Raw genomic sequence first — 14,139 nt, forward strand, 5'->3', positions numbered from 1 at the left:
ATCAATAGATGATGCATAGGTAGATTAACAGGACCTGTAAATTAATAGGCCTCATCTTCAAAAAATGTAAATATAATGATTTCTTATTACTTTGCACATCCCCAAAAGATCAAGATAAATAAATGCAGAGAATGGGCAGGATAAACTGGATCAATGGTGCAGAATGAACTCAGAACAGATGCGTCGGGAAAGAGTAGGCCTTGGTTCAGTTTCCTGCAGCCCAGGCCTTGAGCTCCCACCTCCTTACCAGGTTTCATTTTCGGTGCTGAGGTAGCAAACACTTTCCTAAAATTCTGCTCAAATTCCTCCGCCAGGTCGATTCCCATTAAGTACAAGGCATGATTCTGAAAAACATGACAAAAATAATGACTTCATTATCACTGTCATTAGATACTTTGTGATTGGGAATGATCACAACTCTTGCCTAAAACACTTAAATTGCATTAACCAGGTTAAGATTAAAAACTCATGTGGCTAAGAGTATTTTCTGTGTCCTAAGTGAACAATTATTTACTACTAACTAGGCAAAAATGGAAAATCATTACCATGCTTGGGGACTCTTATTCATTTGGTTTAGGTTCTTTACTTTAGTGATAATCTAAAAAGTAATCCAAAGTCTTTGTAATCATAAAATATTACAGACGTCTAAGTACAATCAGTGATATTTCTTTCAAATTGTCACTTGTATTTCTCTCTGGTGACTCCTCTTAACTATATGGGTCGTTTACATACCAAGCAACCTGGAGTCTGAAATTTCTGAGAAGTTGAATTAATAATATTTGGGGGACGATAAGAAGGGTAATATGACTTTAGGACACAATTCTGTTCTCACTTTGTTCGGAGCAGGGAAGACACACTATTTTCAGTGGGCACCTCTTGCCTTTGAAGAGAGGAAAGAGCTCTTAGCGTTCTGAAATTTTGGTTGCAGGGACTCCTAGGGACTCACTGCCATGCTCTATCTTGAGTTTTAAAAGTCCCTCGCTTTTCGATATCTTGCTTGTATAGGCTTGTTAGAGGGTGAGATAAACTGTAAAACTTCCGTACACCAAAAAATGAGGGCAGAGCAACTTAATGGAGAAAACAAGGAAATGGAAGCAGGAGAGACACTTACTTTATTAAATGCCCTGTGATTCTGAAAGATGAGGCGCATGTCCTTCATAAAGCTGCCCACTTTGGGGTAATGCCGCTCATTTAGATTCTTCTTTATCTTATGCAGCAGCATAAAATTATCCATGCCTCGATAAGCCTCCACACTCTGGTGAAAAGTAAATAATGAGAGAATTTCTGATACGGCACAGTGTCTGCCTTCTGTGCATTCCTGAAAAATCCAGCCAAAGTGCCAGGCAATGATAACAGCAGCTCATGCTCTCACTCCCATGGGTTTCAGAGCACAAATCCCACAAGAGCACATGCCAAGACCAGGCAACACCTTGGCAACCTATAATCACAGTTTGTTATCATTACTTACATGCGTATCTTGTTCCATTTGCTCAAGAGAGATATTGTCTGAGTGGCAGTAGATCTCCAAGAGGAGGAACTCACATTTCTGCAAGAGAAGGAGGATTTGAATGAAAAGTAACTCAGAGTGAATGATCCCATATGTATGCCCAGGCAGAGGCGTGGCCACACCAGTTTTCCGGCAGTTTCCTCAAACAGGTAGAGATCTGGGAATCAGACATGTAATTCCAGAGCTATTTTTTCTGCAAGTCCTAGTGAGATTTCAATGTGGTTGAGACCTGGTAAGAAATGCAGACAGCTCTTGGTGCTCTTTCCTTCCCCCTTTTTCTGTTTGACTTCTCACATGTGAGTGGGAGAAAGAAGTTTTGGGGTCAAATTCAAATTACCAGCTGCTCCTTAGGCCCCATCGTCATTGCCAGGACTTCCCATTCCCCATGAGATTGCTGACTTCCTGAAGACTCCTTTATCCTGCAGAAGGTGCAACTCCATGGGCTCCTGGGAGGCCTGCAATAAGTGAGTAAGGCAAAGTCTCAGAAACAGCCACCGTTCCTATGGCTGCCACTGTTCTCCTTTCAGGAAAGGCTGATGGACACAGACTGAGAACGAAGGGGTCACTCCCCAGTCCCCAGGTCCCCCATGTAGGGCCTGAGACAATGATAACAGCAAGGGTGCCAACTGGGGGTCAGTAGGTGGAGATTGGCATCAAGATGAGTGGTGGGCTGTCCTTTCCCCACTTGAGTTGCTGGGAGCACAAAGAGTCCTGCCTACTGGGCCTGAGTGCTAGAGACTGGACCTTAACCCCTAGGGGCCTAGGCTCTCAATCAACCAATTGAGAACATGGCAAGAAGTTTGTGTTTCTCAATAAGCGCAGAACACAAGCAGCTGGCGTCCACCACTGTGACCAGGAGTCCATGCTTAGAAAGCTCTGGAATGGACAGCAGCAGTTTGTCAGCAAAGGACTCAGCTACCAGCCTCAGCCTCCCAGAGGAGAGAGGAGAACAGACACCCCCTGCTGCCAGCGTCTTTCAACAGCTCCTGTGATCACACTGCTGGACCACATACCTCTGTCCCTGCTGTGTCCCCATCAGGACACAAGGAGGAACCCCACAGGGGGATGGTGCAGGGCAGGAGGAAGGACCCTTTAAAGAAGACAGGGGGCTGCATCTCACAAACCTCTCATTCTGCACGGGTGGGATGTGACAGTCCCCATGAAAGAATCTTGAACAAGTATCACAGCCGAAGAGATCTTCTCCATTGTGGCAGACCTCACATGCCTGTGGCTTTTCAAGCTAGAAGGTAAATCAATGTACCCACAGTGAGACCACAGAAGGCCACCACTATTAGATTCTAGAATGCACAGCCTTTTGTGAATCTGGAAGGAAAGTGATGTTCTTCTGAGTGGAGATTTCAGAGGAAGAATGATTTTTCTCAGTGAAGTTTAGAGGAGGGACCTGTGTGCCAGACCAGAAAAGTTTTTCCTATAAACCAAGTGATTCTAAACAAAACAAAACAATGATGTTAACAGAAAGTGAATCATTTTATAACCTTGTAGATAAACCAAGTTTCTGCCATAAAGTGTTAAATCCATTTGCCTACAACACAATGACTAAAATGATCCCTACGAAGGTGGTACATTGAGAAATTAATAAAATGGAAAAAACTTCTAAGAAAAGCTTGTCATCCTGTTTGTTTGTTTTTTGGCTGAAGTTTCCCCATGAGTTGAAGGGCCTGGCAGGGGCTCCTGGACATGGATTCTGGGCCTGGGGAGTCCCTGGACCTGTGACAGTGCCTCAAGTTTAAAAAACCCTGGAAAAAATGACCAGGTGATGGAAAGAAGGACGGAGCTCTTTAGATCCAGAAGCTGCAGAAAGATGCCCCATGACTCAGCTTGGTATGTAAAATGTGGAGGCTCTGTCTCTGAACACCCAAGAAGCGTGGCAACTGCTTTGTTTAGTAAACAGAATGGTGAGTCCCCCATCCCACAATCAATGAAGCTGGATTTCTTACCAGTCTCAATCTGTGGCCTTAAACTACATTTAATTTAATTTACAGAAGAGGAAATTTGACAGTATTTGCATCCAAGTCTTGTAGCATAACTCCTACTCATTAAACCCAAATAAATTTATAGAGAAGATATGAATATACATTGTGTTATATATAAACACATGTATTCATGATAAGAAACTGGCCTGTGACTGAGCCCTTTGTTAATGAAGGAAACACAATGTAAGGACTAATATTAAAGTTCAATGTCAGGTGCTGCTGTGGCATCTGGTAACACTGAGATGGCCTCAGACAACCTATGTGCATGTGCTCCTCCCCACCTTGCTCTCCCAGATAAGGTCCCACAGCTAAACAATGCTCCTAGTCCAGGGACCACCAGTAACCCTGCCCATCCTGGAATGTCAGGTTTCAGTTCTCTGTCAGCCATGGAATCTTTCACACAAGCCAGACACAACCTCCCACAGAAACCAGAGGGCCACCCTGCATTCCCCAGCACCTGGTTTTCAGTTGGTTCCAGAGGGCAACCTTGATGAGGCCTGCAGGAGGGGCACTGCCTTCCTTCCTCAGTCATGGAATGTATGAGAATAATAAACACCTGTCCATCCATCTGTCCAGTGACAGATGCCATTACTTGCCATCCCCCAGACTGTCCATTTGACATCCCTCCCTCATCAATGGGATGAAAAGGAGGTGATTAAAACAGGAAGTCAGTCCCTGAAGTCACAGGAAGCCATACAATAGGGAACTCCAACTGTGAAAACTGTGTGAAGCATTCTCTAACACGACCAAAACATAGGCCAGTTCAAAACAATGGGTGGTCCTCAAAATTGCAGGTATGGAAATATTAAAGGACCTCAGAAAAAGGAAGAATAACTGGGAAAAAATTAAAAATTTAAAAAATAAATAAAACACAATGTCACATTTTTTAAAAGATAATTAGTATTTACATAAATTAGGAACTATTAGGAAGTATATCTGCCCCTGGTTGCTTTCCTGGATCTGCCTGGTGTGAGGATCCAGTTTGAGAACCACTTGGGGGTAGTTCTATCCCAGACACAAACATCCTGACAATCGCCTGGTATTCCAGAAATGCCTACCCTCTTGTGACCATCTGAGGTGACAGAAATGAGAATGGCTTGGGGACTGGCACACACATTGACAAGTGCTGGATGGGAGGGAAGTGGACCATCGAGGAACATGAGGAAACAGGGATGACAGTGTCCAACTTTTTCTACTGTGAATATTTCTGGTTATTCTGAACACAAGTGGTGTCCCACTGTTACTGTAAAACAGTCAGTAGGAGTGCCAGAGAGCCTCCCACATTGGCCAAGATGGTGGGAGTGGGAGATTCTTACACTGAGCATAGAAACAGTTAGCCAGATAATTGGATAGAGAAAAGCCCTCTCCCCAGCATTTACCCCTAATCTTGTACTAGATTGGGGTGGCACCAGGCAAAGGCAGACCCATATACCATAGTAGCTTAAATGGTGCAGGGGAAGGTGCTAGACCAAAGAGACATGTCAGTCTAACCTGGGGAAAGAAGGGATTGATTCGAAATGAACCCTCCCAAGGTGCATAAAAGTTTGGGAATTTTATTTGTCATTTTGAGAAAGCACCTGGTCTGTCCTACACCCTAGCTAATCTAATCCCAAGGAACAAGCTCTCTCTCTCTTTCTCTGGATGTGCACTCACAGATTGGATTTTCCTGTTCTCTCTGAGGTCATGTGGCCTTAGCAGCCACATTCCCCATGGCCTCCATGAGGAAGTCAGTCTCCCTCTTATTCATTCTCTGTCTCTGTCTCTGTCTCTTTCTCTGTCTCTCTCTCTCTCTGTCTCTCTCTCTGTCTGTCTCTCTCTCTCTCTCTCTCTCTCTCTCTCTCTCTCTCTCTCTCTCTCTTCTCCACCTGGTGGTACACTCACCAGTGTGTTCGCATACTCTCCTCCAGAACTGCCTGCCCAAGCAGCCCTAGTAGCCACATAACCCATGGCCATGTGGGCTCTACTCACAGGCTATAGGTGGGAGCAGCTGGGAACATGCTAAACTGCTTGGGACTAAGACCACTTATCAGCCACCTGAGGGCTCCAATAAAATGTACTTGAAAACAGAGCAGGTATTCTGGACACTGGCTTTTGCATTGGCCTTGCTCAGGACAATTTCTTGCATGGAAGAAAGAGATGGTCGATTACAAAGGAGCCCACCATTCTCCAAGGTGATATAGCACCTGAAGAAATCCTGTGCCTTTTGCACCAGCATCTGCCTCATTAGTTTTGCCTTTGTAGCAACATGCAGCTGAACCTCTGTTTTTGTTCAGTTACTCCATCATTCTCCTGGATTTACTCCATCAGCCTCACCATTCCATCTCTTTTCTTTCCAGTCCTTCTTTTTGTCCATTTTGAGAGAATCCCCCAGGTTTCCATCTTTGGCTATTTAGTTGGCCCTAGGTGATCAAATCACTCTGAAATCCACAGTTACCTTTCTATATCCACAGCTCTCAAATATCCAGCCTGTCTCCTGCCTTCCTGCACATCCCTGTGCTCACCCAGCATCTCCTATCAGATCTTTAAAGCACACACCAAACTCATGCAGCCAAATCTTGTCCTAACGCCCACTACATGTTCTTTCTTGGTGCTCCCATTTCCTAAAATGTACAATATTGACCACAAGCCTGAGAATCCATTCTGTGTCTATTGTCTTACTCATGTTCCAAATCCTATCTGTCCCTATGCCACACAGTAATTTGTAAGCTTCTTTTGATTGCTCCATCATCCATGTAGTGTCCACTGCATGCAGAGATGTTGAGACCCTGGTGAGTATTTCCACCCTAATACATAAAGAAAAGTGGTTGGTTTCTCCAAGTCTATCCTATATCTTGGTTGAGTACACAAAGATCAGAAATATGCCTCTTGAAGCAAATGGGAAGAGGAATTTGGATCATAGCTATGTCATCTCAGTGCAGAAAGGAATTAAAGATGAAAAGTCACTAACTAATAATTATTTTGAATCTTCTTCTTCACTTTTCAGTGAAAATTCTTGTGTTGGGCAAATTTAGATTCAGGTCATTGCTTTTGCTTTTTGAAATATTTGTAAAACATAAGATGAAGACCCAAGAACCATCTTGCCATAGCTCCCATTCAGTTTTCTGGTTGAATCTTGAATCACACTCCCAAATGGGATGGAAACTGCTCCAGCACAGAGGCCTGGGGATAGTTTCCTTCTCTTCACTGTGGGGACTCACAGATTACCATCATCATTCTCCAGGTCATGATAGCCCTCTTCCCAGAAGAACAAGGAGATAAAAACTGTAACCAATGCATAATAATGTTTCATCCTTGATCCTTAATCAACTTAAGGCTCTTTTCTCTTTGTCTCTTTGCTTCTTATGCCAGCTGCACATATGATAGTATGTGAAATGCTAGAGTTCTGGTCCTAATGGAAGAGATTCTGATCAATTGGTCTGCATTGAGGCACAGGCATTGGTACTCTTATTAAGTCATAGACTGAGTAACTCGTGTAACAGAATTATCTATAAAGTTTTTAAATTGGCTGTCAGGCACAGTGGCCAAGTGGTAAGGAGTCAGTCTCATACAAAGTTTTAAACAATCATCATGTGCAAGTAATAGTTTAGACTGATTAAGTTACAATCTCATAGAGGGAGGGATCCAGGCAATGCTACTTTACAAAGGTCTTCAGGTGATTCTAGGGCAGCCTAAGTGGAGATTAGGCCTGAGCCAGTGTGGTTAGTAATGCATGAAAATATTATAAGGCGATGTCTATATGCCTGTAACATCTGTCCCAGGAAAGATTATTATTAACATGAGTGAAGGCATTCTTGTTGGAACAGTTGCCTTCTCCTTCCCATGGGCTTGTGGGTACTGGTAGTATGACAGGACCCCCTGGGTCTCCATCTATCACTCAGGGTCCTGGGAACCACACAAGTGTCCAGAGAAGATATCTACCACCTCCTGAAGCTCTTCTAGGGCATCACACTAAAAATAAAAGGAATCCAATATCTTTGGTACTGTAATTTTTCTTCCAGAAAGTCACCTTTATCTGGCTTCCATCCAAATCCCAAGAAGGCACCTGTCTGACTTTTCATAGGAAATGGACTACTGTGCGCTACACTCACATTGTTTGGGTATGTTCAGTGAAATGTCTTGGCCTCCTTCCCTTGAGGCAGCCTCAGCTTATATCTCCAGCCAAGGCAAAGATGTCATACACAGATGTAATCTACTATAAAGTGACCTGAGAACGGGCCATGTCACTGCCTGCCACTTGGGCACCCTACAATCCTTGCTTTCAGTAATACTTCTATAGTAGACAATGAAGGTGACACAATCCTTGAGGTCAGGGATATTATTTCAATCTTCCTTATGGGCATCTAGCATTTTCATGCACTCAACTGTATGTTGAATGAGGAAATAAATGAGTATCATACCCCTTGGAAAAAAGGGATTACATGCTATTCTTAAGCAAATGTTAGCATATAATAAATGATTATTTTGGTTGAGTAGATAAGATTATTTGAGAACACAGCTGCTGTCACCAGAAAGCATCAGTGGCCCTCATCAAGAGATAAAAAACTGTCATGTGGTACCAAGTGCCACCCCATGAACTGGGGTTTCCATCAGCAAGAGAATTTTAGGGAGGCAAGAGGAATCACCAGGTAGTAATGTGTGTTGAGATTTACCACTTTGAGTCTCCTCATGGAAAATTGTTCCCTGTTGCTACAAAGTGTTGGAACCATGGAAAAGGATAGACCCACTGTGGGAAGTTGTTAGCTCTTTTAGGTAATCCAGATAAAGTAACTTTAGACACATGGAGAATAGTAGAGATGTTGCTTTTCAAAGTACTCACTGAATAAAGTATGTTAAATATATTTCATCTCAGTAAACTCAGTGGATGGAAAGTCCCAAAGACTAGTTCCCAATTTGCAGATCATCTGATAATGTCAAGGCCTGGACCTCACATTCCCAGTGCTAGATGGAGTCCCAGTGGCCAGCTCTGTGTAAGCTAATGTAGAATTCTGTGAATGACCTGGGGGGCCATTTCTACCTGTAGTGTGTGTGAATGGCACCTCACACCTTCCCCTCCTTCTCAAGTTCTCATTCATACCCAAACTTGAAAATACTATCATTTTGTCCTGAAACTACGCTTCATATTATGTGTTTGTTCAGTCTTCTTCCACAGAGGGAGAAACCACTTTCACAGATAGAAAGGAGGCCTGCTCAGCCCCTGAGGTGGACTCAAAGGGGTGACATCAAAGTAAACAATTTTCCAGGTCAGGCTCTCACCTAAACTACATCCATCTCCCAAGAGTTCCCTCCCCAACTGCACCATCCTTATGAAAAATTTGCCAATAATTTCTGCTTGAAAAAGAATTCTGTATGCTTCTGTATACATTTTATTGAAGGATGAAAGAGTATGTAGGTAATCAGAAAAGAAATATGCTCTTAGTTTCCTCTCTTATGAAGTAGTATATGCTTTCATATCTGTCCCAAAATACATTGTCTACTATACAGGTTCATCTGGATGATGGGGAGCAAACTTTACTCCATCGGACTTCATTAAATTTAGGAAATAGTAACCATTATCAAAGAAATCTGGGATTGAGTTGAAGAGGACCTTGTGACCTGATTAGAAAAAGTGTTTTTGTGCATTCCATAATCATGTTAACATTACATTTCACACCCTAACAATACCTTTAACTACAAGAGTCTTTTTTGATGGTTCCTTATTTGAACATCTAGTGGTTTAGCATTCACAGGTAACATTGCATACAAACTAATGTTCAATGCAGCAACTCTGAAAAATGCAAAATAAATAAATGAAATAAAGGTAGGAGAGACAAAAAGAGGAAACAATGATAATCACTCAATTGAGAAACCATAAAAAATGTGCAGTACCTATAAAATGAGTTAGGTATTAAGAACTAGTATAAAAGGATAATCACCTTTTTTTTCTTGCTGTACATTGTTGGTGGTATAGGTAGCTTTCCCTCCTGAAAAATAAGAAGATACAAGTATATGCTTAGCCTATGATAATATTCTGTGAGTCTGGTATTAACCTCCTTGTAAAAATTTCTTCTGGACATCATACTATCAGCTCAATGGCAAAAATCTCTCTCTCCTCACTTGTACTTATTCTAGAATTCATCCATAGAACCCAGAAAACCATTTTCAGAATGTGTTTCCTTGCTTGTCTGTTTTTTCCCTAAATTTTCAAAGATTTTCCTTCACAATCTCTTTGACACCTTTCCCCTCCTTTCCATTCCCATCAGTACCACTCAGACCTGCCTCTTCACACCAGGACTGTTCAACTGACATACACATGCCCCACACCTACATGGTGTCAGACACATGGATAGTTTTGGGCAGACAAAAAAGGACAAACCCTAGGAGTGTCCAAAGAGACAAAGGGAATGCATGGAAGGATAAGAGTAAGACAGTGTGAGAAGGGCCTCAATAGTGAGTTCAGGGGGCCCAGGGAAGGGATGACCAGGGTGGATCAGTCAGGGAATACTCAGACAGGAGTGACATGGGAGCTCAGCCTTGCAGGTTGACTATACGTTTCTTGGGCTGAAAGACAGTGAAGTCATTTCAAATCCCCACGTTGTCTGAGATACTGTTTTAAATATGCCATTTCACACCTCAGGAGACCTCCGTGGTTCTCTGCATTATATGAATTTAAACTTTCTAGCCTGACATTAAATTACACTGCATACAACCCCAGTTTGATGGATTTGGTCAAAGCATACACAATCCATCTACCTCAACCCACAGAACTAAGTTGATCATGGTTATGGTTTCTATGCCATTTTTTCCCCAAAGTGCCTTCTGCCCACTTGTTTGAATGCAGACAGTCCTCTTTACTTCAGTGCCTAAAATTGTCTGCAAGCACCAGAGTCTGTATGACCTTTCCCTCCTCGAGCTCCTGAACCTACCCGGAAAGAGCCCCTTTGACAACTGATATACTGCCTTGTACTGAGGTGTGAGGGTCAGGCAACTCTCCCCTAGGAAACCATAAAGTCAGGGGCCTCAGGGCTCTACAGATAGCTCAACCCATGTATTGGGTAGTCGATAGGTGACCTTATGTTGGACCACAACAAGAGACGTTACACCTCCTGCCCATCACTCAAATACCTCCATCAGCCGTTTTAGGGTTTTCCCACCACAGCGCACAGTGTTCTTCCAATTTCTTGAACTTTTATAGTTCCCTGCAGCTTCAAATTCCTGGGGGGTGAACCAGTTTCCATCCTCTGTCTTTATGCACTTCACCGTGGATCCTGTAAGACCGGGACAAGTTGATCCTAGCACCTCTTTGTCCTCAGAGCTCAGACACTGGCCTCCCACCACCCCGGATCTGAAGTTACCCAATTTGGGCTGAGGATCAATATTAGGAGAGTCTGACCTTCCCTTTTATACACCAGAATTCCCAAACCCCATCTATATATCCCCTTTAAGATTTCCTGATTTGTGCATACATATCTTTGACCTTTATGAAACAACAACAAAAGTGATCATTAGGAGCTACTTAACATCATGCAAGTATTCTAAAATTACCTACAAGGAAAAGAATGTGACTCTGCAAAACAAGACAATTTCAATTTGCTATTGAATTCTGGAGACAGAGAACAGGCCAGACTCTCTGGTGGCTGTGGGGCAGTGTGCAGGCAGAACCTCAGCGTGAACCAAGACCTCAGGTGGGAGCCCTGCTGCTCAGAATGGCACCCGGGCAACACCTGTGCCCTCCATTACAGCAGCTTCCCCATCTAAGTTTAATGGCATTACTGAGCAGTGAGTTTCCATCCCTAAAATCACAGGTAGCTAACATTAAGTAATTGGGAAATAGTACTCAGTGGAAAATTTAAGTTAGATATAATAGAAAGTCATGATAACATTAGTCATTAGAAAAAGGAAAGTCAAATCCACAATGAGATACTACATTATAAGCACTAGGATGGCCATAATGAGAAAGACAGACAATAATAAGTGTTGGTGAGAATGTAGAGAAATTGGAGCCCTGAGACTGCCGGTGGGAACATAAACTGGTGCAATGCTGTAGAAGATAGTTTAATTTTTCCTCAGTAAGTTCCACAGAGAAGTACCATGTAACCCAGAAATTCCACTGCTGGGTATATACCTGAAAGAATTTTTAAAAATATGTTCACACAAATAGGTTATGAGAATGTTCAAAACAGCACCTTTCATAATAGCCAAAGAGTGGGAAAACTCCAACAAATGGATAGATAAGCAAAATATGGCACATGCATACATGAAATTATATGTTATTTGGCATCAAGAAGAAGGAAATATATAATACATGCTACACATGGGTGAACCATGAAAACATTACACTGTGTGAAAGAACCAATCACAGAAAGGCACATGTTATATGAGTAATTGATATGAAATGCCTAGATAGATCAGTTTATAGGGCAGAAAATAAATTAGTGGTTGCTTAGGTTTGGGCAGTGGTGTGAGATGGGAGTTGACACTGACTACTGAGAGGCATGAGTTTAGTGGAGGACAAAAATGTTTTAAAATTAGATTGTGATGATGGTTACACAACCTTATGAACTTATAAAAGAAACAAAAAAACAAAAACCCAACAGTGAATTCTACACACTAAGTCACAGGTGGCAAACACAAGGTCTGCGGGTTGAATCCAACCCTCCACCTTGTTTTATCCAGCCCAGAGACTTGTTTCTGCTCAGCGGCAGCACTAAACTCTCACTTAACCATTAAAGGAGCAATTACATTTATACAGTCCTAACATTACATCCGGCCCTTTGAAGGCAACTGCGAGGCTGATGTGGCCCCCAGTGAAAATGAGTTTGACACCCCTGATCTAAGTGGTGAATTGTATGAGATATATCTCAGTAAAGCTGTTTAAAAACCTAGTTATGATGCAGACAATTATATTAATTGGTTTTCACTATCCATTTTAAGAGAAATTTCCTAGTAAGTTCATCACAATAGACAATTATTGACAAGCTTTCTAACGTTAAAATCGCAAAACATGTTATATTCATTACGTAAACTAACTCTCAAAGTCACAGCAGGAGGCAGACTTGTAATAGTTTTCCATTTCTTAGAAGGGACGTTTCAGGCTCAGGAAGGTCCCAGTCTTCACACTGTCACTCTCAGCAGGGCTGAGGCTGGGATCAGGTTTTCTGACTCTAAACTCTGTGGTCTCCTCACTGCATCTAACACCCTGTCCTGGTGGTGATTACCCAGATGGGATACAGGAGATGAACTTGCAGGCTTAGGGCCTCTTCCCAGTTATATCTGATTCAAAGTAGAAAATGCACTATTTTCCGCCCATAGACTGACAATCCTCTTTGATTCTCTGGACATCCTCATGGGCACTTCCACGTGGGGGTGAGAACTTAATATGCACCACTGCTTACAATGTAAAAATATCATCTTAAGGATCCCTTCCTTCTTCTTTCAAGCCACAGTGGGGCCTCAATTTCTTGAATGATGGGTAATTCACATGAGTAATTCCATCAATTCTTATGATTCCTTTACAAAAGTATTACAAATTAAAGTACACCATTAAACCCACCTTCTTCCAACTTTTTCTTATGTAACATGCCTTTCATGTCTCCACAGGTCACAGGAAGTATTTCAGAGCGAAAATCCACAAATTCTCCTTCATGCTTTTTTAGCCCTGAAAGAGAAGAGTTTTTCATTCTGTCTCATTTCACAACCACACATGTACAACTTTCTCCCGTGTTAAAGTCATGTCTATAAAGTCATAAGGGTACTTAGAAAACTTTATTCCACATATCTCCCGAGTTTCAGTCTTTCAGTGGTATTTTTGATACATAACCAAGAATGTCTACCTTCATTACACCTCTCAAACCCCCCACAATCAGAAAGCTTTAGCAGAGACACCAGGCATCAGTACACCTGTCTTAGCTCCCCATGTAGTCAGCTGCCTTACTCTTAAGTGACGGTGACACATGCAGCTGCTGCCCTGGCAAAGATATTTCACTCTCAGTAGGCTCCTCTGCATTCTCTTGGCTCTCCACATTCTGCACTGCATTCTCTTTTTCCTTTACAGGTAGCTTTATACATTTGTGCCATTCAGATGATTTACGTATTCTCTGAGACAGCACAGGTTTTCTCTCCCACAGTCTTCCCTCCTCCTGAGTCCTCCCTAGGTTCTCAGCTTCCACATTTCCACTCACAAGCAGCTCGAGGCAATCTAGGCTTTTTCTTAAAATCATCCTCCTTAAAATACTCCAGTGGCTCTGGCCACTGCCCAAAGGCACTGCCACATTTTTACTGATGTTTTATAGCCATAAGACACTTACAAGAACCAAAGTCTCTATTATTTCCATATGTTGCCCTATTTACTATAAATAATGGCTTAAAACAACATGTATTTATTATCTAATCAATTTCAGTTAGAATTCTAGCACTGCCTTGGGGTGCTAAAATCAAGTTTTTAGCAGACTTGCTTGCATTCCTTTCTGGAGGCTGTAGGGGACAATCTGCTTCCTTGATTTTTCCTGCTTCTTAAGGTCCCCCACATTCCCTCATTGCCCCTCCATCTGCAGAGCCAGCGATATTGCACCTCTCTGTTCCTCCAGAGTCACTTCTTCCTCTCTCCACAGCCAAGAAAGGCTCTCCACTTTTTAAGGCCTATGGGAGTGTATTGGGGCCATC

At 42.5% G+C, this 14,139-nt stretch overlaps 1 protein-coding gene across 1 annotated transcript in view; it reads right to left on the reverse strand.

The window, feature by feature from the left end:
- LOC123827770 (nuclear body protein SP140-like protein) overlaps positions 1-14,139 on the reverse strand; it is a gene marked incomplete at its 3' end in the record, with an annotated part of 58,864 nt that overhangs the window by 20,782 nt on the left and 23,943 nt on the right. Inside the window, exons 10-17 of the mRNA XM_045852216.1 lie at positions 13,031-13,135; positions 10,603-10,745; positions 9,414-9,461; positions 2,632-2,747; positions 1,845-1,962; positions 1,469-1,546; positions 1,112-1,255; positions 248-344 (exon numbers count right to left, since the gene is read on the reverse strand). Coding sequence (XP_045708172.1) covers positions 248-344; positions 1,112-1,255; positions 1,469-1,546; positions 1,845-1,962; positions 2,632-2,747; positions 9,414-9,461; positions 10,603-10,745; positions 13,031-13,135 — 849 coding nt within the window. The remainder of the gene's footprint in view (positions 1-247; positions 345-1,111; positions 1,256-1,468; positions 1,547-1,844; positions 1,963-2,631; positions 2,748-9,413; positions 9,462-10,602; positions 10,746-13,030; positions 13,136-14,139) is intronic.

This window comes from Phyllostomus hastatus, unplaced genomic scaffold (genome assembly GCF_019186645.2).
Source record: "Phyllostomus hastatus isolate PE091 unplaced genomic scaffold, TTU_PhHast_1.1 phas_contig_137, whole genome shotgun sequence".
Taxonomy (NCBI): Eukaryota; Metazoa; Chordata; class Mammalia; order Chiroptera; family Phyllostomidae; genus Phyllostomus; species Phyllostomus hastatus.